Source organism: Pinus tabuliformis, chromosome J, assembly GCF_031772625.1.
Source record: "Pinus tabuliformis cultivar Carrire ecotype Pingquan chromosome J, CPIR1, whole genome shotgun sequence".
Taxonomy (NCBI): domain Eukaryota; kingdom Viridiplantae; phylum Streptophyta; class Pinopsida; order Pinales; family Pinaceae; genus Pinus; species Pinus tabuliformis.
The window spans coordinates 1035551443-1035576570 of record NC_142295.1 but is presented as its reverse complement, the minus strand read 5'-3'; the positions used below and the strand labels follow the sequence as shown (position 1 = coordinate 1035576570).

Below are 25128 nucleotides of genomic sequence, written 5' to 3'. Positions count from 1 at the left end.
GAAAGATCCAGGTCCTAGTAGACTCAATGTTGATCATAAAGCATATGAACCATAGTTCATCGGCAAAAAATATGAACCTAAATCAAATAATTAAGAGATCCCAAGGGTTGATCCCCTTATTTGAGTTTGTGTCATTTTTTCATATCCTAAGAGGGAATAACCAGGAAGCAGATAAACAAGCAAATTTGGCTTGCTAGTTGAAGGCAGAAAAAAGTATAGTGAACGAGGTTGAGGAAACGGTATGCATCCCCTACTCTTATTCATGAGTTACAACTATTGGTCTGAGGATGGCATTCTTGGCTCATCCAAGAGGTCAGAAAGTATCAACAAGTTAGATTTTGCAAGATTACTTGGTCTTAAGCTTTCTTTACCCCACCCTCGCCTCATTTTCTCACTTCCCCCTCCCCCCGCCACCCCACCCCTTCCTCCCCCTCCCCTCTTCTACTTTTTTACCTTTCCACCCTATCCTCCATCACCTTTCTTCCTCTCATCCTGCTAATCCCCTCATTCTTATCTCTCCTCCTCTTCTCCATTTCGTCAGGGCCCCTTCCCCCATTTCGTTCAGTCTACCACTCCTTGGTTCTTGTCACATCGGCCACTGCTTGGCCCATCCTGTCCTTGTGCCTCGTGGCATGGGTTATCTTAGTCTGCTGCAGCAATGTGTCTGTGTCCTTCATAGAGGTACTACACTTGGGCTCAAGCGATCACAGTTCGTGAGAATCCAGTCCCCTCGGCATAAATTATGTTGCAAAGGTCAGCATTCCAGTACAGCCGAAGGCAGGTTAATGGAAGATTGGGAGAAACATTTATTTCCTCAGCTCAGATTTTCTCTGGTCGCTCGTGGGAAGAAGTTGTGGGCAAGGATGAAGGAACAGGAGAACACCTGGGAATTTATGGTTGTTAGTTGGGAAATTAAGGAAGAGCATGGGGATCCCAGCTCCATTAGTACTGATGTCCAGTACAACATCAATATCCAGTTCTGCACCTTCTATTTAAAGAGTAATGGTTTGATATGCTATTACAGGTTAAGGCTTAGTTTTGCTCAGGTGACCTCTGTGAAGGCCTGGCAGCTGAAGCTCCGGACTCTGAGCATTTCTTGCGGGTTCTAGGTCAAAGCGTCGGCATTCAAGGGGGTCTCTGGAGGAATCTGCAACCACAAAGGGAACCTAAGTGTCGATTTCCTTCTGTGTGCCAATTTACATAGAGCTGGTTGCCTGAGATTTCGGCCCCGAAATTCCGGGTCTACAACAGAGGGGTCGAAAATATGTCTATAGATGCCTGAGAAACTCGTCTTCATTCACAAAATTTTATCCTGCAGATGTGCTCGATTCTCTCTCCTTTAATTCGGCTTTCTCCTTTTTCTGGTTTAGAAAATGCTTGTTTTTTTATACATATATATATATATATATATATATATATATATATATATATATATATATATATATATCTATAGATATATATCTATATATATATGTATATATGTTTTTTTTGTTCTTGAATGATCTATATATATATATATATATGTGTGTGTGTGTGTGTGTTTTTTTGTTCTTGAATGATCTGCCAATAGGTATATATATATATATATCAGTGTTATAGGAGTCTTCGATCACTCGCGAGTACTCACGATTCCAACTCGGATCTTCAACCAAACGAGACGATTTGAATCTCGGCGAGTCAAACTCGTGTTGACTGAGTTTGACTCATGTGTGAAAATTCCTAAGCCGGAATCCCTATTGCAGCAAATAGAGGTTACTTGTCCTACTTGATTAAATCATGCAAGTTATTTACTGTATTCTTACAATAAATTTTGAAGCAAATACCTCTAAAGCTTTCACTTAATTTACATGTATGCGGAAACAAAACACTGAGCAAGAAAGAAAAATACAACACATAGGACACAGTTATTTTTGGACAAATAGTCCCTGGAAAAACCCAATGCGGGAAAACCAGTGCAGCAGCTCTGAGGGTTTATTATTATTAAGCAGTAACAAAATATGAATACATCGTTCAATACCTCACAAGGTTATTCAGTTACAGAGAGAAACACTGGCAGAAGCTTTATGAGTTTACCTCACACAATCACTAAGAAATCCCGGTTGATCCAACCCCAAATTGACTGCCCCCCGGCTTTTCTGGCTGCCTCCGCGCAGTGTCTGCGTCAGCCCAGCGTCAAGCTCTTTGGGTGTTGCATCACTTCTCTGGTTGGTTTATCTGCTGCCCAGGAGATTCGATTTTTGCCTCCCAGTCTCACACCCCAGCTCCCGGATTCTGAAAATCGAATTCCTCTGTAGAATTCGGACTTCTCTCTCTCCCTCTACATTGGTTCTGCGTGGCCCTTCTGGCCCTGCATCAACCTCTGCGTGGAAGCTTCTGGATCACTTACTGCCTCTCTCTGCTGATGTATCTGTGGCTGAGAATCTCTCTCTCCAGAAGCTTCTATCTCTGCCCCTCAACTGCAAGATATTTCCTCAATCGATTTTTCCTCCTGAGAACTTCTCACTTCAAAAAATCAATTTTCTCTCTCTCTCTCTCTATGTTTTCCAAATGACCCTCAAGCCCCTTCTTATATCTTCCTGTTGGACAACCAACGGCCTAGATTACATCTTAATCAAAGGCTCAAATCGTTTTGACTTGATCCATGGCTTTTTCAAGAAGTTTCACCCCTGATTAGATTAATACCCATTAATATTTTAATTTTCCTAAGTTTAGACTTAGGAACCCCATTAAAAATATTAATTATTTTAATAAAATCACTTCTGGGTGGAATTTCCCAAAACGCTTTCTGGGTTCTTTGGAATACATGTGCCCAAGCCTCCCTGCAAAATTTGAGGCTTAGAGCACATCCAATGCTACCCCAAATCAACATCGTGGTCAATGTGAGTTTGACTCGCGATTTGCAAAGGACTCGTTCAGCCACTTGGATTCTTAGGTTAAAAGTCCACGGAGTTTTATTTTGTGATTTTGCTTTCACTTCTTGCTACATGCCATGCAACTAGTTGTAGTATGTTAAAGTTCTATATCGTTTTGAATAAAAGTAAATTGTTTCAGAATGTTGGAATTACAAGGATCTATAATAATGAAACAATTCCTTTAATTCATTTGTTGTCGTTGAATGTATAAGTGATCTACCAATGGGTATAACGCACTACCAATCCAAACTTAACCCAATTTAGAACTCGTGCTATGGTAACCCCAAGTAAGATTTTAGAAGGTCCACGGTGTTTGTTGACAAAAACTTGGAAGTTCCTGGCCTCTTTTGAATCTTTGTACCTGTTTTTTGAATGTTTTTCAATACTAAATATATTTTATACTTTAAGTATACACATTGTCCTCATGATTTTTTGGACATCTATTGATATTATGCATTGTTTGGACATGGCTATTCACTGAATAAATCTTGCTTCAATCTTGGTTACAAAGTTTATGACACTTTATTGGTTATGCAATATTTTCTTTTAAGTTCTGAAAAACAGCTCAAGAAAGGATCCCCCAGTATCAACTCATTCAGCCTGTTGTTTCAGGCAATGCTGACAATCCTAGCAAGGTGTGAGTCACTGTCAGCTTGGGTCAGCTAATTGCTTAATGAAATACCAAAGAATTGGAGGCAATGAAATCTAGGTCTTAGTTTGGAGATAGTGTAGGCTATAATGATCCCCACCTCAACTGAACTAACCTAGATGTCACTGATGCTCAGTAAACCATTGATTGCCCTGGGAAAATATTGCTCTCTTTGATAAAGTTTATATTCCTATATGCTTCAAAGTTCAAAGCAGGTGTAACTAACAGTGGGGCTATGATTTACAGGCATGATGTTCAAGCAACAAGAAGCTGCAGCATTGCCACACCGTATCTTATCCTGCGCCTTTGTCTAAATAGTAAAAACATATCAAATAACTGTCCTTTGTTATATATACAATACCTAACTCTCATCAGGAAAGTAACGTTGCAGATATGTTCATAGTGAATCCTGCCAATGACTGACTCCTGAGTTCCTTGTAGTCAATCTATTTCCCACATTGTAGGACCTACCAGGGGAAACCAACAAAATGAAACAATCGTTTTCAGATACTTCATGTTACATTTGAGCAAGTCAGCATTATCCCTGATAAGGTACGCTGAGGGTCAAAGAACCACCAAAGCTTTTATTTGGTTCTTCTCCTTTTATTAATCCCAAGAATATCAATAAAACTATTAACAAATAACATCAAATAAATGAATATTTAGAAGAGTATTTTGGAAAACACTGACTACTAAAAAGTCCTAAACAATGGAAACAAAAACTATTAATGGGGACTCAGGGAACTTGTAAAACCTTATAGGAAAGATCATCAAGTAGAAGTATGCAACGATGTACTGCCTAATATGATAATCAATAGAACTACCAAAACTAGCATCAACTTTTAGTTTGCCCCTTGAAATCAGCACAAAAGCAATTGATATTATGTGAGGGTTATACGAATGATAACTCACAGTTCCCACAGGTAATTTGATGCCTCGTGATTTCCTCCAACAAATATCGTTGGAACTGGTGCTATTTCCTCCCCTGAATAATATTTCCAGAAGGTGTTCATAGTACGATATTTGACAGGGCAAGCCATAGATTCCAGATCATTTTCATTTCTAACAGCCTGTTTGAATGTAAAAAAGTTAAAACAACATCCAAGCAAAAACATAAATATTTGGTAGAAGAATCAAACGAACAACCCACACAATAGACAAATAGGACTGATACAGAGCTTCTATAGTACCATATTTATAAGAACAATATATTTGGATACCAGTAGTCAACTCCCTGTTAGAGAAATGAGGAAAAACTAGTATTCTTTGTTCCATAATGTCTACTTGTTAGACAAGAAGAATAAATTCACTTATAGCATATATCCACATGCATACATGTGTTTTCACACATTATGCACTCACATACAACATATATATAAACAAAGTAGAAGTACATAGACATACCAAAAGATATACACACACAGATGCAGCCATACACACATACATGTGCATGCAGACGCACATGCGCACGGACACACATCGTTTATATGTGAGTGTGCCTACATCTGTGTCTGTGGGGTAATTTTGGTACATTAACAGTTAAGTTGCATGAACCTTAGAAACGGCTATGGGTTCTTGAAACAAGAACACCTAGAAATGCGTCTCCCCCCACCACCCCCCCCCCCCTTCCCCCCAAATGGGTACGTGGGGTGAAATGAAATCTATATATATATATATAGCTAAACTTTTAATAACATAAATTTATTTTTAAACTATATAATTTAAATAAATAATTTGATATATAAATAATAATACTAACATCTACAACAAAATAAATATATTAACCAAAGATACAATTATAATTTATAGATAATATTATATTTTTATATACCAGCCTAGATGCATCTTAACCCTGGATCTATCAAGCGCCGAGAGGGAGCAAATCTCTCTCCCTATCTCCTTCTCTATCTCCCCCTCTTTCCCGGATCTATCTCCTCTCTCCTCTCCATCTCTGTCTACCTCTCTCTCTTTCCCTTCTCTCCCTCTCTCTCTCCTCTCCTTCTCAATCTCTACCATCCTCTCCTCTCTCGCTCACTCTCTCTCCATCTCTCCCTTGTCACTCCCTCTCTCTCTCTCAAGTCCTCTATCTCTTTCTTCCTCTCTCTCCCTTTCTCTCCCACCTCCCTCTATCTCTCCCCCCATCTCTCTCTCTCTCTCTCTCTCTCTCTTTCTCTACCTCTATCACTCTATGTCTTTGTTTTTTCCTCCCTCTCTCTTTCTCTCCCTCCCCTCCTCTCTCTCTCTTCATTCATCTCTCTCCCTCTCTCTCACACCTCTCTCTCTCTCTCTTTCTCTCTCTCCCTCTCTCTCACACCTCCCTCTCTCTCTCTCTCTCTCTCTCTCTCCCCCCGCCCTCCATCCTTGTCACTATCTCACTCCCTCTCTCTCTCTCCCTTGTCACTCCTTTTTTCTCTACCTCTATCACTCTATGTCTTTGTTTTTTCCTCCCTCTCTCTTTCTCTCTTTCCCCTCCTCTCTCTCTCTTCATTCATCTCTCTCCCTCTCTCTCACACCTCTCTCTCTCTCTTTCTCTCTCTCCCTCTCTCTCACACCTCCCTCTCTCTCTCTCTCCCTTGTCGCTCCCTTTTCTCTACCTCTATCACTCTATGTCTTTGTTTTTTCCTCCCTCTCTCTTTCTCTTCCTCCCCTCCTCTCTCTCTCTTCATTCATCTCTCTACCTCTCTCTCACACCTCTCTCTCTCTCTTTCTCTCTCTCCCTCTCTCTCACACATCCCTCTCTTCATTCATCTCTCTCCCTCTCTCTCTCTTTCTCTCTCTCTCTCTCCCCCCACCCTCCATCCTTGTCACTATCTCCCTCCCTCTCTCCTCTCTCCCCGCCTCTGTCCCCTCCTCCGCCCACCGACCCCTCCATCTATATGATCAAGAATTGTCACTTTGATTAATCAATGATATATCATATATGTAAGGTCTATTATATTTTACATTTTAATTTTTCATTGTGAAATGAGTTATGGTTTTTGGGCATATGGTATTGATAAGCCATGGTATTGTAACAAAACATATTTACAAGTTAATAATATCCATGGTAAAGTCGGGATGAATGTCCAAGGTTAAGAATCTTGTTATATTGTAGGTTTATTGTAAGTATTAAGTTTTTATGTGCTTATTAATTAAATTTAAATATGGTTATGGAATCATTATTAGTCCCTGCCAAGACAGGAACAATCGATTTGTCTATTGATCAGTATTAGTTTTGTATTGACCAATGCAAATTATAATGTTTAACTTTGAAAGAAAAAAAATCAATATTACTAAAAAAACTAATTTTCAAACATTTGATTGGACCATTTCTTGAAGGTCTTATTGCAGTGTTTGCAAGTTTATTGTAAGTATTAAGTTTTTATGTGCTTATTAATTAAATTTAAATATGGTTATGGAATCATTATTAGTCCCTGCCAAGACAGCAAACAATCGATTTGTCTATTGATCAGTGTTAGTTTTGTATTGACCAATGTAAATTATAATGTTTAACTTTGAAAGAAAAAAAATCAATATTACTAAAAAAACTAATTTTCAAACATTTGATTGGACCATTTCTTGAAGGTCTTATTGCAGTCTTTGCACAATATAATGCCATGTGGATAATTGTCTTACATATTTTATGCCATAATTTATGGATATGGTTGAAATATTCATGCATGATTTTTAGATATTTATGTAGTGACTTTTTATTCTTAATCTTCGCAGAAAAATCATCCAAAAATAAAATCCTTGAAAATAATTTATACTAAAGTAAATAACATATTTACCATCAATTACTTCCCACCATAATTTAAGCAAGTCTTTGTTAATTTTTAGGGCTAGATTGTTCTATGTTGTAGATCATTGCAATTTTTAAAGTTTTCAACATTTTTCATATAACATTCACCCCATAACAGCATTTCATCATTAGAAATTATGTAAAGAGAACAATAACATTAACAATAAAGGAACAGTAGAAGAAAAGCATTCACAATAGAGACACCAAGATTTAGGTCAGAGACCAGTGAAAACCCCACAAGGGGGAAAGCCCAACCGGATTCTTCTTCTATTAGATATTCGTCAAATGTTCAGCTGAGATATAAAGTACAATCATCATGAGACATAAGTCTTTCATCATTAATCATACTAGACCACCTAGGGCCAATCCAGTAGCAGATAACTACAAGTCCCCCTCAGTGTTGCCTCCATATAGTCAATACTTCATTGTTATATTGAATTTACAGCTCTAAGCATCATAGAAATAATGCCATGCAAGGTCACTAACATACAAGATCGTTGTACTATTATATACTGTCATACTTCTCCATCATGAGAACTCGGCCACACATTACTTGCCATGACAACACTGCCATACATATTGTCATTAGGACTGGCATACCTCAATGTTAACTTACTGCAATTAGGTCACACAAATCTCACATTAATAGTTGAGGGTCACTGTCATTAGGGCCATGCCAAAACAAAACAAAGGAACTTCATATAAAGTCTACTAACCCTCACTCAAACATACCTCATATCCATAGAAAAGACTGCATATGAGTAAGACAAGAAGATAACATATACTTCACATAAACGGAATGCACATTTTCATAGAAGAGGGTTATAGATAGGGCAGAGAAAAGTTGCATATAGTCACTGAATAAGGCAGCAAGAGTTACCACGGAGTCCTCATAAATCGCCACAGAGAGGTCATAGTTATTGCCACAGATAGGCTGCATTTGATACCTGGGATAGGTCGCAATAGAAGCCTCCATCATGTCGTAGACTTGCTACAAATAGGGCCGCAGAGAATGGTGACCAAACCACATATAAATCACAGGGTGCCACAAAACCACAAAGTATAAGCCACAGAGAGTGCTCAGATTAGGCTGTAGAAATGTCAAGACTAGGTCGCAGAAGTTTCTCTAATTAGGTCGTAGGTGGAGCTGTATTTATGCCGCAGAAGTAGCCTCAAATGTTTGAATGTGTGTCAAATGGAGGAGGATAGGTGCCATTTTATAGTTGTTGCCACCTATGAAGGGTCATGACCCTTGGGCAAGCTGACATAAAATGTTGGGAGTCCGACTTGTAATCTTGGAGGGAAAATTCAAATTCAATTTCTTCTTGATATTAATAGATATATTTTTCCAAATAATTGCTTGCCCAAATTGTTGTCAAATTAATAATAATATTTCTCTTTTATCCAATAGAATTTACTTTGGAGCTAGATGGATTTTCCTCGGGTTAGTTGGGTTCCTATGGAGAAATTTGTCCCATAGCTACCCAAATTTTAATAATCTTTGCATAAAAAATGGATAGGAATAAGATGTAAATAAATATACTTACCAGGAATTACTTCCCACCATTATTTATGTTTTCCTCAACAGTTATGTAGAGTAAAATTATGAAAGTGTAGACTTACTAGTGGTACTACCCACCAAAATTTATGCAAGTTCTTCTACCTAAGCAAGCAATTTACTTATCCACTTCACATCTCAATTTATTAGTTCCTGCCAAAGCAAAACATTAGGATGATTTGTCTATTGACCACTATTAATTTAGTATTGACCAATGTAAAAGCTATAATTATTTATACAATTTTTCTCGAAGCATTATTTCTAACTTGAGTTGGAGGGACTAAGCTTCCCTGTGTTAGAAAATCAGAAAGGCAGAAAGATTTTATTTATATAGATAATTACTTGTGACTTTCTTATCTTTATGTTCTTCTTTTATCTTTTAGTTCATCAAGCAATTACCAAAACAATAGCACAAAGATCACAGACACCAGATATAGGCAAACAGCTAGGGAAAAACCCCTATCTAGGGGAAAACCTAGTCAACAACTCTTCCTTAATAACTTCCTGAGATAATCCAAGACTCTTGACCTAGACATAGACTTCCTCCACACCAAGTCAGCCCTTTCTTCCTTCTTGCAGATGATAACCCTTCAACAACAACTTCGACCTAGTAGCAACAACTTGCAGCAGCAACTTCGACCCAGCAACTAGCAGCAGCAGCAGCAGTAGCAACTTCGACTTGAAAAGAGAGACTTTGATCTCTTAGAGGAATCCACACAAGAGAGAGAGAGAGATAGCCCAAAATTTCGATCTTGACCCTTTCTTTCTTCTTTTCCAACTTCGCACTCCTTTTAGCCTTCTTTTCCTACTTCGCACTTTTCTCTTTCTTTTGGATATCGAACTTGTGTGAGAGAGAGTGAGTGTTCCAAATGAATTCGAACTGCTCCAATATATAGGCTTCTGGTGAGGTTGAATTACCCAGTTTGAGGTTGACTTGATCTCCTTAAGGCTGACTTGGTGTGGAGGTGACAAATACCTTATTTGACTCAATAATAAACCTTTTTACATGATTCAAAAGCCCAAGAAGGGTCTCTTTAAATGGACAATGACTCTAATGACTCAAAATAAATCCTAGAAGTCCTCAATGGGGACTTTGACCTAAAACATGATGACCCAAGCATGAAACCCATGCTTTAATAAGTCATAATAATAATAATAAAATTCTTTTTCATAAGTACATTTCATTGTGACTCAAATACAATTATGAAGACCGAACCTAGTTACATTCTTCAACACTCCCTCTTAACTAGGGAGGTATTCATACTTACATATACAAGTACATGGAAGATCTCAAAACATATGAACTATGAGGAGTTTAGGCATCGCAATGCCATGGACTAGATTCCTGACCAAGGTCCTTCAACAGTTTAGGCACTCACGGTGCCACGGACTAGATTCTTGACCAGGGCAATCTATCTGGGTGGGACTAAGATGGACTAAAGCTTTCAGCCAGTATAGGTACCATCAAGCTTACTTGCTAACCATCAACCCAAGGATCCAGGTGCGTATCCAAGGTCAGAGATTTATGACCAACGCCACCCTCCCTACTTCGGGATCTAGACATCAACACATAGTGTTGGCCTGATGTCCTCCCAGGCAATGTGTCTCACACACAAAGCCTCAACATATCAAATCTCTCTAACCTTCAACATGCCTTTTTAAAAACTTCGAGAGGTTTATCTGAACAGTCACAACCCCAATTAGTAACAACCTTTCAAATATTCATGAGTAAACACAAACCTTTGGGGTCTTCCAACTTCTTGATGTTGCCTCATAATTCATCACAATAGGACTTCCAGGTTTCCCAAACAAAGGTTTCCTTAATCATTCAGCTTCCTTTCCTACTTCACATGCAGCAACCAAAACCATCTTTCCTTCTTTCAGCAGCTCCTCAAAATGCATTCTCCAATCTCTTCTTTCATGGTATCCATCATGACTATGATATGCCCTCCCTCTTAAATAGGGAGATTTCTTTTATCCAGGCTCCCTCTTAACTTAGGGAGCTCAACTTTGGTCTATAACATCGGAGAATCTTTCATGGCTTCCATCCTTATCAGAGTTATCATGACCATCATCATTCATATAACCTTCTTCATCATGCTTATCATATCAACTTTACTTACGAATATCTTCACCATCTTGAAGATTATGTACCTACATAACTTAGATAGCAAGTACAACCAAATCTATAGAAGCATGAAGTTAACCACATCATACAATAATGGAAGCATTAGACTTTATACATCAAATTCCTAGACTTAGGTACATAATCAGCAAGAGACTATACTTCTATATTTCAACTTCTTGCCCAGGCTTTGTTACAAACCCTAAATCACATCAGTAGCTTAGACAAGATATCAATCTCATTATATCTAGGGCCGCAATATCTCTTTCAATGATATGACAAATTCTTTTATAACATATAGCAAACCCTAGAAACAATTCAAACAAGTATGCATCTAACAACTTTCTGAATTCATATGTTGGATTTCTACTAGGATTTAGTGCAAGATCATAAATTTCATACATGAGCCATTAAGATTAATCAAAACCAATCACAGCTCAATTTCAGATTTCAACAATCTTTCATAAATCTCAGATTATCACACTGTCATCATATATTAGAGAATTGAACTTCTACTAAGGTTTAGTTACAAAACCCTAGAATTCACAAATACTATCATCCTAGAGAATCAAACTTTGACTAGGGCTTAGTTCCAAACCCTAGGACTTATGACCATCAACAATTAGGTCAACACATATATCTAGGATTCCATCATCATGCACAAGCATATCATAACAACATATGTTAGTAAAACTCAATGACACAAACATATTCAAACATCTAACATATTTGATTAGATGGACAACCATATGCCTAAGGTTTCATTCCTAGGACATTATCTAAAATAAGGGTCTTTCTCATAAACCCTACCAAACCTTAAAGATCTAGGGTTTCAACAACAAACCCTAATTTATCAATACTTCAAAGGTTTGGGATTTCAGACATCACCTTCAACCCTAACAAGTTAGGGTTTTCATAACCATACCAAAACCCCAAACATGACATCATCAAAGCATCAAACATTTTATTTAGACTTCATCAATAACCCTAAGTAGGCTAGGGTTTCATACATTATCATCGACATACCCTTAAGTTAAGGTTTTACAAAGAACCTTTTTAGGGTTCCACAAGAATAATCAAAGATATGAGGAGGGTAGATTTATCTAATGATGAATCACCCAATCAAGAATCTTTATGATTCAAGAGCTAGACACAATAATGTTAGTACTATAGAATAGTTTATCAAGAATGAATATACCTTTATCATGAAGAGAGCAAAACTTATAGTCTAAGGCATACCTTTTGTTTCTTAACAAACCTTGTAATTCCAATGCTTTGTCTTGTGAGGCCTTCTTCCATAATCCTTGAGTATTCAACAAGCTTTTCCTAAACAAGGAAAATATGAATAGAAATGTGATTAGTATTTAATAGAAACAAACTTAGATAAGTAAAGGAAACCAAAAATGAAAAGGTAATACAAAGAGTAGGATACTTATCTTTGGAAGTTGGTGAGGGCTCCCTCCAAACTCGAGGGATACTTATAACCTTCTAAAATAATTCAAAAATGTTTTTCCAAAATACGTTAAACCTACAAATACTAGAAAAAAAATGAAACAACTAAAGCTTAGAGTAAAGGACTTAGTAGTGTAGGTCCATTATATCTTGTTCTTCGGCTTTATTCTTCTTTGGAGATCCTTCTTCAACAATATTAGCTTGGTCCCTGTTCCTTTTCTTATTCTTCGGATTGTCAAGACAGTCACTTTTATAGTGACCCATTTTATGACATTGGTAGCATTCTATTTTGGACATGTCTACCTTCCTTCTTGGCCCTTTTGACTTCTTGAAGTTTCCTTTCTTGTGATAAGCGGAGTATGCGTTTGAAACTCTCTTTTTCATTGTTGGTTACTAATGAGATTCTCATCTCTTCTTGGCTACAAGCATTCCATAATTGTTCGAATGATGGAGTTTCTTTCCAGTTGTTGATTCCTGAAGCAAAAGCACTCCAAGTAGGTGGAAATCACAATAATGCAGTAGTCACTAGATTTTTTTTCTGGTACAATTTCATCTATGGCTTGAAGGTCATCTCAAATTCTAGCTATCCTTACAAAGAAGGAAGCCACAGTGTCATCTTTTGTCATTTTTGTGGTCCTTAGTTCATTTTTAAGACTTGCTACTTGACCAATGTTCTTGATAGTGAACAATTTTGATAAGGCTTCATACATTTCTTAAGTAGAGTCTATGTTGGAAATGTATGGAACAATATTGTCCTTTATACCTTCTACCATTAGTGTCATAGCCAATATTTCTAACTCTCTAAACTTCATTTTATTTGCATCACTAGATCCTTCGGTAGGTTTCTTTACTTTTCCTCTGACCAAATCCAGGACTTTGTTCTTTTCAAGAATGAGATCAATTATTTTCTTCCATGACCTGTAATTTGATGCTCCTTCTAATTTGTTCTCTCCCTTTAATGTGTTAGACATTGTTTTAGAAGGCAGTAAGCTTCTTTCCTTATAAGATCTCCTTATATGATCCCTTGCTCAACTTTTCAAGGTTTCTTAGACTCCTTTCAGTAGATCTTCAAACTGCCTTTTTTCCTTCTTCACCTTAGCTTTGATACCATGTTAGAAAATCAGAAAGGCAGAAATATTTTCTTTATATAGATAATTACTTGTGACTTTCTTATCTTTATGTTCTTCTTTTATCTTTTAGTTCATCAAGCAATTACCAAAACAATAGCACAAAGATCACAAACACCAGATATAGGCGGAAAGCTAGGGAAAAACCCCTATCTAGGGGAAAACCCAATCAACAACTCTTCCTTAATAACTTCCTGAGATAATCCAAGACTCTTGACCTAGACACAGACTTCCTCCACACCAAGTCAGCCCTTTCTTCCTTCTTGCAAATGATAACCCTTCAACAGTGACTTCGACCTAGTAGCAACAAATTCGACCCAGCAACAGGAAACAACAACAACTTCGACTTGACAAGAGAGACTTCAATCTCCTAGAGGAATCCACACGAGAGAGAGATAGATAACCCAAAATTTTGATCTTGACCCTTTCTTTCTTCTTTTCCAACTTCACACTCCTTCTAGCCTTCGTTTGCTACTTCGCACTTTTCCAGCTCTTTCTTCTAGATATCGAATTTGTGTGGAAAGAGTGAGTGTTCCAAATGAATTCGAGTTGCTCCAATATATAGGCTTTTGGTAAGGCGAAATTACCAAGTTTGAGGCCGACTTGGTGTGGAGGTGACAAATACCTTACTTGACTCAATAATAAACCTTTTTACATGATTCAAAAGCCCAAGAAGGGTCTCTTTAAGTGGACAATGACTCTAATGACTTAGAATAAATCCTAGGAGTCCTCAATGGGAACTTTTGACCTAAAACATGATGACTCAAGCATGAAACGCATGCTTTAATAACTCATAATAATAATAATAAAATTATTTTCATAAGTACATTTCATTGTGACTCAAATACAATTATGAAGACCGAACCTAATTATGGAGCCGCTAAATTTGGTGACCGTTAACAAGGCCACAAATTGGCACTTTACGACAACGGTTTTGGCGGACGGGAATTTGGTATTCAACGAATGGGAATGGCGAAATTGTGGCCTACTTAATTTTGTCAGTAACCCCTAAAAATTCAGTGCTCGACCTGTTTACTTGGGTCAAAACAAAAATTATTAAAAAAAAGGGTGGGCCAACCCCCATCCTTTATAAGGTTATATATCTATATATCTATATATATATATATATATGTATGTATGTATTTGTGTTGGAAATTTCTAAAACCATCTGTTAGAAACCCTTTATGTACTTTCTGATTTATTTATTCCCACTTGTTCTATTTAATCAACAAGTTATTTACCATGTAAATACTGAAAATAAATATAATTACATGCTCAACACATTATAGATCATCAACTAAAGGAAAAACAAGCACACAAGTGACACCGTTGTTTTTGGACCAATGTCCCCGAAAAACCCAATGCGGGAAAACTGGTGCAGCTATCTGAGGGTTTTAATTATTAAGCAGTTTCAGAATACAATCTGGGTGCCAAAACCGGTTCACCCAACAGAGAATAATCTCGGCAGTAGTACCTATTAGTCGGAGACAGATGTTCCGGCTTGAAACCCCGGATAAACACTCTGACAGCTCCCAACTCCAATCTGCCCCACGAAAACCCCAACGTCAGCCTCTAGGGACTCTGTTAGCCCTTTCTGGCCCAACGTTTGCCCAGCGTCACCCTAGCTCGCCCTGCGTCAGCCTTTGGAGGCACTGCGTCAACCCTTAGAGCCTCTGCGTCACCCACGCTAGCTCTCTAAGGCACTGCGCAGCTCCTGGCTGCCTCTGCGTGAACCTCTGGCTGCCTCTGCGTGAACCTCTGGCTGCCTCTGCGTCCCTCTCTCCCAGCTTCTGCACTAATCCTCCAGGTACTATCTCTACCTCTCTACTTCTGTATTCACTGCCCTCAACTGCAACTCCGGTCACTCTTTCGACTTCCTCAGCAAACCCTGCCCAGAAAATCGAAATCTTGATCAACTCGGTGTGTTCTCCAAGTGACCCTCAAGTCTCCTTTTATACTTTTCTCGTTGACAATTCAACGGCCGAGATTAAGTCCCTAATCCACGGCTAAGATTAATTATGGCTTGATCCATGACTTTTGGACCATTCTAACACAGTTATATATTAATACACATTAATATTTTATTTTCCCTTAGTTTAGACTTGGGGACTCCATTAAAAATATTAATTATTTTAATATCTCTCAAATTGTTTAGAATCTGCCCAAACCATTTCTAGGTATTGGAGATCTCATGTGCCTTAGCCTCTCCACCAAGTTTTGAGGCTAGAGCACATCTGATGCTACCCCAAATCAACACTCCCTCTTAGCGAGGACTGTGCTCTAGTAATACTCCTAACTGAGCATCACCCTGATCATCCGGCATCGGTCCTTATGCTGATGCTAGGCCTGCTGCCCAACATCCTCTGAAGCTACTGCATCATGTACTGCTACCCATGGCCCTGCCACTGCCACTGTTGCATCTGTACAACAACTCCCTCTGCATCTGTGCTGCTACCCATGGCTCTGCCACTGCCACTGTTGCATCTGCATTGCAATCCCTCTCATCATGCTGCATCGTGTTTCCCATAGCACTGCCACTGCTAACTACTGCACTGCAACTCAGTTACTGAGAAGTAAGTAACTGATCTCCCAACTCTGACATCTCTGTCAGGCTAGAGACACCCTCGATGTTGAAACTCCCTCTGTCGCTGACAAGTGCTCCCTCTCTGACCTCTGCGCTACTGCAACAACTCTATGCATCTCGCACTGCTGCCTCACGTTGTCCTGGGAATCCTGCACTGTAGCTCCCTCTGACACTCCATCTACATCCGTCTCTACTGACATCCGCCAGTACTGCTACTCCTCTTCGAGGCTCCCATAGCAAGGTATAATCCAAGAGGCTGGGTACCTCGAGGATCCTGCCCCTCATCGCCTGTAGTCCGTCTGACTACAGCTCGATGTCTCCCCACTTCCTCTCAAGTGGCATATGAGCACTCATGGCACAGTCATCATCTGTCTCCACTTCCTTCTCCACCCTTACTGGCGCAGCCTTGGTCTTGGAAGCCTCTCCTTTGCTCTTCTTCCTCAGACACTGGCTCGCATAATGACCCAGTTCCCCACAGTTGAAGCATTTGACCTTGGAGAGGTCCTTCTTCTTCCGTTTCTCCTGCTTTCCCTCAGATGCTAGGGCAACATCCTCCTCTTCCTCCTTCTTGATTATGATCCCCTTGTCGATGTTTCCCGCCTTGCTCAGCGCTTTGATCTCTTCTTGGCGAAGAGCCGCCCACATCTCCTCCCAATCTGGAAGGGTCGCCCTGCCTAGTATGCTCTGGACAAACACCTCCCAGTCTTCAGAGACTACGTTCAGGGCTGTTCTCACCATCAATTTTTGATCCGGCGTGGCCCCTATAGAAGTTAGTTGATCCCTGATCTCCTTGAATCGACCGAGGAAGGTGTCGATCTATTCCCCTTTCTGCATCTGGTATGACCACAGCTGATTTTCTAGTAGCATCTTCCTCTGCACGGAAGTATGCTGATACAACTTTGTTAGGGCCTCCCACATCTCATTTGTTGTATTCTTCTCGGCAATATGTGGTACTACATGGTCCTTGACCCCGTCAAGGATGATGCTCTTGGCCCTCGCCATTGCATCCTCGTACCTATCGTTATCAGCAAGGGTCAAGTGGGACTGATATTGTCCTCAAGGCGAATTTCTTGAGACGGTTCCTGTCTAGAACGAATAAAATTCTGGCCTTCCAGACTATGAAGTTTGAGGCTCTGTCTAGTTTGTCCTGGTCTCTTACCTCGTTCACTGCCATCTTGCTGCTCCTCTACTTCCCTCCTGGAAGTTCTTGGTGTGACTCCCTCTGAGCCTCAATTTCCCTCCTGGAAACCCTTCTGCCAATGTCGAGATGCCCCCACTCCGATCATTAGTGCAGCTGCACCACTGATCTGGATTTCTTGGCTAGAAATCCTTAGTAGCAACTCCCTCCTCCTTGGTCTTGCCCTGTTAGGTATTGTTCTGACTACAGTACCCCACCAACTTCACTCTGCAACTTACCCACAGCCTCCTAAGCTCCAGCAAACTAAAGGTTAGAGCTTCTAGTCTTTGCGCAATCCTGGCACCAACAAAATCCGCACCTTCTGGCCACAGGCGTCAATCCTTCCTAACTGAGAAAGATGACCAAGCACTGCGTAGGTCAAGTCTGCTCCCCTCTGCCATTGTGCTGATCCTCTTCTCGGCTCAAACTTGATGACGCAGGCACTGTGTCACCCCTTCCTTGCTGCTTCTCTGCTAGGAACAACTTTTGTCACTTGGGACAGCTGTTTTCTGCTGCTGCTGCTCTGCTCGGCTGATATCCTCAGTTCTCCTATGATTTGCAACCATGCTCCAATACCATGTTGGAATTTCTAAACCCAACTGTTAGAAACCCTTTATGTACTTTCTGATTTATTTCTGCCCACTTGTTCTGTTTAATTAACAAGTTATTTACCATGTAAATACTGAAAATAAATACAAGTACATGCTCAACACATAACAGATCATCAACTGAAGGAAAAACAAGCACACAAGTGACACCGTTGTTTTTGGACCAATGTCCTCAGAAAAACCCAATGCGGGAAAACCGGTGCAGCTATCTGAGGGTTTTAATTATTAAGCAGTTTCAGAATACAATCTGGGTGCCAAAACCAGTTCACCCAATAGAGAATAATCTCGACAGTAGTACCTCTCAGTCGGAGGCAGATGTTCCGGCTGAAACCCCGAATAAACACTCTGACAGCTCCCAACTCCAATCTGCCCCACGAAAACCCCAGTGTCAGCCTCTAGGGATTGCGTCAGCCCTTTCAGGCCCAACGTCACCCTAGCTCGCCCAGCGTTAGCCTCTGGAGGCACTGCGTCAGCCCTTAGAAACTCTGCGTCACCCATGCTAGCTCTCTGAGGCACTGCGCAACTCCTGGTTGCCTCTGTTTGAGCCCTAGTTGGCTCTGAGTGAACCTCTGGCTAGCTCTACGTCCCTCTCTCCCGGCTTCTACGCTGATCCTCCCAGTACTATCTCTACCTCTTTGCTTCTGTATTCACTGCCCCTCAGCTCTAACTCTGATCACTCTTTCGACTTCCTCAGCAAACCCTGCCCCAAAAAATCGAAATCTAGATCAACTCGGTGTGTTTTTCAAGTGACCCTCAAGCCTCCTTTTATACTTTTCTCGTTGACAATTCAACGGCCGAGATTAAGTCCCTAATCAACGGCTAAGATTAATTCTGGCTTGATCCATGACTTTTGGACCATTCTAACACAGTTTTATATTAATACTCCATTAAAAATATTAATTATTTTAATATCTCTCAAATTGTTTAGAATTTGCCCAAACCATTTCTGGGTATTGGAGATCTCATGTGCCTTAACCTCTCCACCAAGTTTCGAGGCTAGAGCACATCCGATGCTACCCCAAATCAACAATATATAAGGGGTTGGGGCCCGCGGCTCTAACCCAGGACCCTGCCCACTATGCAACGATAGCCATATATTTGGACGTCGACGGGTATCAAACCCGCGTCAGCAACGTGGGTCGGCCCTCCCCATGCGGCAGCCCCATATCATAACCACCGCCCAAATATAAAACCCCAGCCACATATTTCTACTACCACCCACCAAAAAAAACAAAGTTTTTATGTGGTCGGGCGGGGAGTTGGAACTGCCAACCTCCCCCGCCAAACTTAGCCATGCCACCAATGGTCCAAGTGGCCAATCCTTGTTTTATCTGTCCCGGGTTATTATAAAAACCCAAAATTCACCATTCGACCGAGGGTAGAGAGGAGGTGGAACTCAATGTAGAGAGGACAGAACCCATGGCGTGCAAACCTTGACGCAAATCCAGAGCGGAACCCTGACAGCATGAACTTCAAGACAAAGGGAATCTTTGCAAGAATATTCCTTTTTGCAGAATGTTGAGGAATCTTTAGATTCCCTTGGAGGCTAAATTTAGACAGTGTCAGAAATATGCCAACATTATACTCAGTTACTCTAAATTTCGCTAGGAATCTGATGGTGCAAACAATGTTCTGATCTGAGCAACAGATTTTCCAGAGACAACTGTTGAGGGCGGAACCATGAAGGTGGAACCTTGACACATGGATCTGCAGAGAATCTGAAAGATTCCCTAGAGCCCTAAAAATGACAGTTTCAGAACCACGCCGACTTTAAACTCATTTTTCTCAATTTTTCGCAAGGAATGTGATGGTGTGATCAGTTTCTTCGTCTGAGCAATTGAATATCGATCAACCTGCAGAAAAGAATATTTGAGGAATCTTTGAGACTCCAAGAACCCAGAATAAACCGAGTCAGAAAGGGATCAAGTTTACAGTCAGATTTCACGATTTTTCGCCAAGAATTCAACCATGTAGTTTGTTTCTTCAGCAGCGGTGTGCATTTTCAGGCCACCCCCGAAAGTGGAGGTATAAGATGCATTGATATCATGTCTCATTTTGATTTTTGCTTAGATGACGATTTGATGTTGACATCTTTGTTTGCCACTTTGTTGGAGGATCCTTGTATGCCACTTCATGTGAGATTTTGATATTTTGTCATGCTGAAGGAGAGCTTATATGAGTGAGAGTTCTTATAGGAGAACATCTCATGGAGAGACATGCCACTCTAGTTAAGGGAGTTCTTCCTTGTATTGACATAGATTACATCACGTACTCATCATCATCTTGCAACATTTAATGAAACGGCCTCCCCACTCTTGACACCAAGCCCGGAGACATAACCTGCACTGGGTGAACTCCGTTATCAACTTGTTTGCGCCTTTGTTTTCTCATGGTTGCTTTTGAATTCGTTTATTTTATGTGTATGCATCATATGGTTACATGCTCTTTGAAATACAATTCTATATGCATCATTAAAGTGAAAAGATCTTAATCAAGTTTGGTATCAGAGCGGTCTTTTCGTTGATGTGAATTGCGAGTGTGAATGATAACTAGAGATTGAACATGCAACAAAAAGGAAAATGGAGGATCACAAAGATCTCTACAAGGACCTCCTCAGGATGGCACACATGGCAGATATAATGTATGCAAACTATGAGGAGAAAATGGGAAAAGAGGAAAAGGAGAAAGAGAGAAAAGAGGATGATGCTCCATCTTCAACTGAATATTCTTCTTCTTCATCTTCTTCTCATCATTCAAATGAGGAGATCAGTCAAAGCCTTCAAGTAGAGAATGTTGAATTGAGGAGACTTCTACAATGTTGAAGTTTCTAAGTTTACTTAGTTAGAAACCCTCCATGCACTTTATCTGATTTTTTCCTACCTACTTGTTATTTTTCTTAACAAGTTATTAACTTATTTACAATGTAAATACTGAAAATAAACACTAGTGCATGCTCAACATATTACAGATTAGCAACTAAAAAGAAACAAAAACAAACACACCATATGACACCATTATTTTTGGACCAATGTCCCCAAAAAAACCCAATGTGGGAAAACCGGTGCAACTATCTAAGGGTTTTCTTATTAAGCAATATCAGAGTACAATCTGGGTGCCAAAACTGGTCTACAAAATAGAGAATTTCCTTGGCAAAAATACCTATTGGCCTCTGACAAATCTCCTGGCTGAAACCCCGGATAATCCTTCTGGCAGCTACTCAGCACAAAATTGCTCAGAATCCCCAGCGTCTGCCCAATTTGGATTGTGTCAGCCTCTCCTAGCCTAGCGCTGGCCCTGCGTCAACTCTCTGGGCCTTTGCGTCAGATACGCTGGCCTCTTTGGTGCTCTGCGCAGCACTTAGCTGCCTCTGTGTGGCCCTGCGTGAGCACTGGTTGCTCTTGTGTCACTATATATGGCTGCTCTGTTGCTCTCCTGGCACTATCTCTGCCTCTCTGTCTCTCTGTACTCAATGCCCTTCAACTGTTCTCCCGATCACTAATTCTATCTCTCCTAGCAAACCCTGCTCTAGAGAATAGAATGACTGGTCACTCTGGTGTGTTCTCCAAGTGACCCTCAAGCCTCCTCTTATACCTTTCCTGTTGACATATCAACAACCGAGATTAAGTCCCTAATCGATGGCTAAGATTAGATCTGGATTGATCCATGTCTTTTGGACCATTCTAACACAGATTCATATTAATACACACTAATATTTTATTTTCCCTAAGTTTAGACTTAGGGACTCCATTAAAAATATTAATTATTTTAATATCTCCTTATCTGTTTAGAATCTGCCCAAACCCTTCTGGGTATTAGAGATCTCATGTGCCCCAACCTCTCCACCAAATTTCGTGACTAGAGCACATCCGATGCTACCCCAAATCAACATACAAGAAGCAGAAGAGGAGAAGCAGAGATTGCAGTTTCAATTACGAGCCATGGAAGAGGCCTTGGAAAAGTTGAAGTGCAACGAAGGCTTAGCGAAGCCATCATCACCTGCTTCAGAATCAACAACTGAGGTAAATAGTGTTGGTAATTCTTCAGTTTCATTTTCACATGACGTTATTTCTGTTGGAAGCCTTGAGGTACCCATTTTAGGAAACAGCATGAGACTCCTTACCAAGATGGGGTATAAAAGACGAGGACTTAGTGTTAGTGGCCCAAGAATGACTCAACCATTGGGGCTTGTACAAAGTCCTCGATTCACAAGTTTGGGGGACACTGAAGGAGAGTGTTCGAAGGCAGCAGAAGCTTCAAAGCCATTGCTGAAACCATCAAGGAAAGAGGATGTTGAAAACACATTACAATCATCCCGTGATTGTGAGCATTGCAGAAGAAGAGTCGAGGCAAGTATATCTTGCCAAGCTCGCACAAGAGACAACCATGCAAGGTATAAAAGGTCTCGTGTTCATTTTGATTACAAGAAGATTAATGATGAGCAGAACTTGTGGCATAGAAACCATGTACTTTTTGTGGCTTGTATAACCATGTCGATGCCAAGTGTTGGAAAAGAATGGCAACAAGAAAGAGGAGAAGACATGAAAGGCCTTCTCCACATCAAGGAAGGAAGAAGGTAAGCAGGTCTGGAGGAAGAAGAATTTTTGCAGTCATTGCAACAAGCATGGGCATCAAAGAGCTACATGTTGGGAGCTCCATCCAGAGCAGGGACTAAAGGAAGGCCAGAAAGAACCCGTGAAGAAAAAAGGACCAATCAATGAAGTTGATCAACGAAAGAAGCAACTATAGGAAGAAGACCCATTAACTTAGTTGGGTAAGAAATGGGGATTTATAAGTAGTTGATCATGGCCATATTATTGTAAATCATATGTTGCGAAATGATTGTAAAAGTGATGATGTGTTTTCCATCACTTATGAAAGCAACATGATGATGATTTTAGCCTTTTTGTTTATAGTTGGGGTATTGGTTTCTGTTATGAGTCTGATGTAAACTTGACCAAAGAGTGTGCTATAAACTCTTGGCAAATATGAGGGGTTTTGCTTGGGTCATGTTCGGCCTTGTAAAGGGACATGTATTTTGCAAAATTGTACTACAGGTTTGCATAGAATATAGGTGTCGGTTCATCACTTATGGCTCCGAAGAACAAAGGTGAAGGAGAAGGAAGTGTGGCCTGTTAGGGCACTTGTTGTGCAAATGAGGGAGTACAATAGATTGCAGATTGTGTTCATGCTTTTGGAGGACCAAAAGCTCCTTAGTGGGAGGAATGATCTAGGTGGCTCCAGAAAGACTGAAATAAAAGAGGGCTTAGGAAAGGCTCAAAAATCAAAGTTGTTGGATTGTAGCGAAACCAAGGTCAAATCGAAGAGTTCGTCACAAGCTTTTCAACGACGCAAACGACACCTCAATTTGATATCGTATGTGAAAGTTATGGTCAGTCAAAGTTTTGGTCAACTTGGCCCATTAGCTAAATTTGGCAGAGCGCCAACTAAATTTGGAGTCCAGCTAAATCTAGCGAAGCCGCCAAATTTGGCGACCACTAATGAAGCGACAAATTGACACTTTACAACGATGGTTTCTGGCACATGGGAATAGCAAAATTATCGCCTACTTAATTTTGCCGGTGACCCCTAAAAATATGACAGTCGACATGTTTGCTTGGGTCAAAACAAAATTATTAAAAAAAAGGTTAAGTGGATCCGCCCAACCCCCAACTTTTGCAATGTTAAATATATATAATATATATACAAGGGTCCGAGCCCATGGCTCTGACCCAAGAGCTCGCCCACTATACAACGGCAGCCACATATTGGAAGGCCAATGGGTATCGAACCCGCGCTAGCCACGTGGGCCAGCCCGCCCCATGTGGAGGCCCCATATCATAACTAGCGCCCAAATATAAAACGCCAACCTCATATTTCAATGGCCACCAAAAAAAAACAAAGTTTTTATATGTGGTCGGGCGGGGGGTTGGAACTGCCAACCTCCCAGTGAAAATTCCAGAATCTAACACATCAGAAACCCCTACTGCAATTACTGGTTTACAATCTCCTACTTGTTCTTTACATTAACAGGTTATTTAATTGCATAAACATTGAAGTAAACACTATTGCAGCCTCCACAAATATACAGATCATGCACTGAAATAATCTGAGACAATAACACAAGGGACACCGTTATTTTGGACAATTATCCCCGGAAAAACCCAATTCGGGAAACCGGTGCAGCATATAGAGGGTTTGTATTACTAAGCAAATTTCGTGAATACAACTAGGGTGCCAGAAATGGCTCACCCAACAGAGAATATCCTCGGCAATAGTACCTCTATCCAAAGACAGATATTCCAGCAAATTAGCAATCGGATGATCAAACCCCACAATGACTTTGGTTGTTCCTTATGTTGGACAGCGAAAGCTGCTCCAAGCACTGCTTAGGAACTGTGTCACTCCTCCAGGAGCTGCGTCACCCTTTCCCGACTCAAAATCTGTTGATCTGCTCCCAGTCTACCCCACAGAATCTCCTCAGTGCTACCTTTGAGGCCCAACGTCCTCTACATCAGCTCTACAGCCTCTGCGTCAACCCTTCTAGGGCCTACGATGTCTCTCCCAGCACTGTGCTGCCTCTCTGCTATGTATTCTTCAGCCTCAGATGAAAATCCCTTGTTGAATTGCCCCTCGCTGCAACTCTGATCACTAACTTGATTTCGTCGAGCAAACCTTGCCCTAGAAGATCAAATTCTTAATCTCTCTTGGTGTATCTCCAACTGACCCTCAAGCCTCCTCTTATACTCTTCCTGTTGACAATTCAATGGCCAAGATTAATTCCCTCATCAACAGCTAAGATTAGAACTGGCTTGATCCTCGTCACTTAGAACTTTCTCACCCATTTTATATTAATACACATTAATATTTTTATTTTCCTAAGTTTAGGCTTAGGAACTCATTAAAAATATTAATTATTTTAATATCCCTTCATCCGGGTGGAATTTCTCCAAACGATTTTTGGGTCTTGGAGATCTCATGTGCCTTAGCCTCTCCACCAAATTTCATGGCTAGCGCACATCGATGCTACCCAAAATCAACACTCCCCCGCTAAACTTAACAACGCCAGCAACGGCCCAAGTGGCCAATCCTTGTTTTATCCGCCCACGGGTTATTATAAAAACCCAAAATTCACCATTCGATCGGGGGTAGAGAGGA

The 25128-nt window shown here is 40.4% G+C and overlaps 1 protein-coding gene across 2 annotated transcripts in view; it reads right to left on the bottom strand.

Moving 5' to 3' along the window:
* DBR1 (debranching enzyme 1) overlaps positions 1-25128 on the bottom strand; it is a 306852-nt gene that overhangs the window by 103073 nt on the left and 178651 nt on the right. For both annotated transcript variants that reach the window (XM_089378959.1, XM_089378960.1), the window contains exon 4: positions 4474-4631. In XM_089378959.1, coding sequence (XP_089235085.1) covers positions 4474-4631 — 158 coding nt within the window. The remainder of the gene's footprint in view (positions 1-4473; positions 4632-25128) is intronic.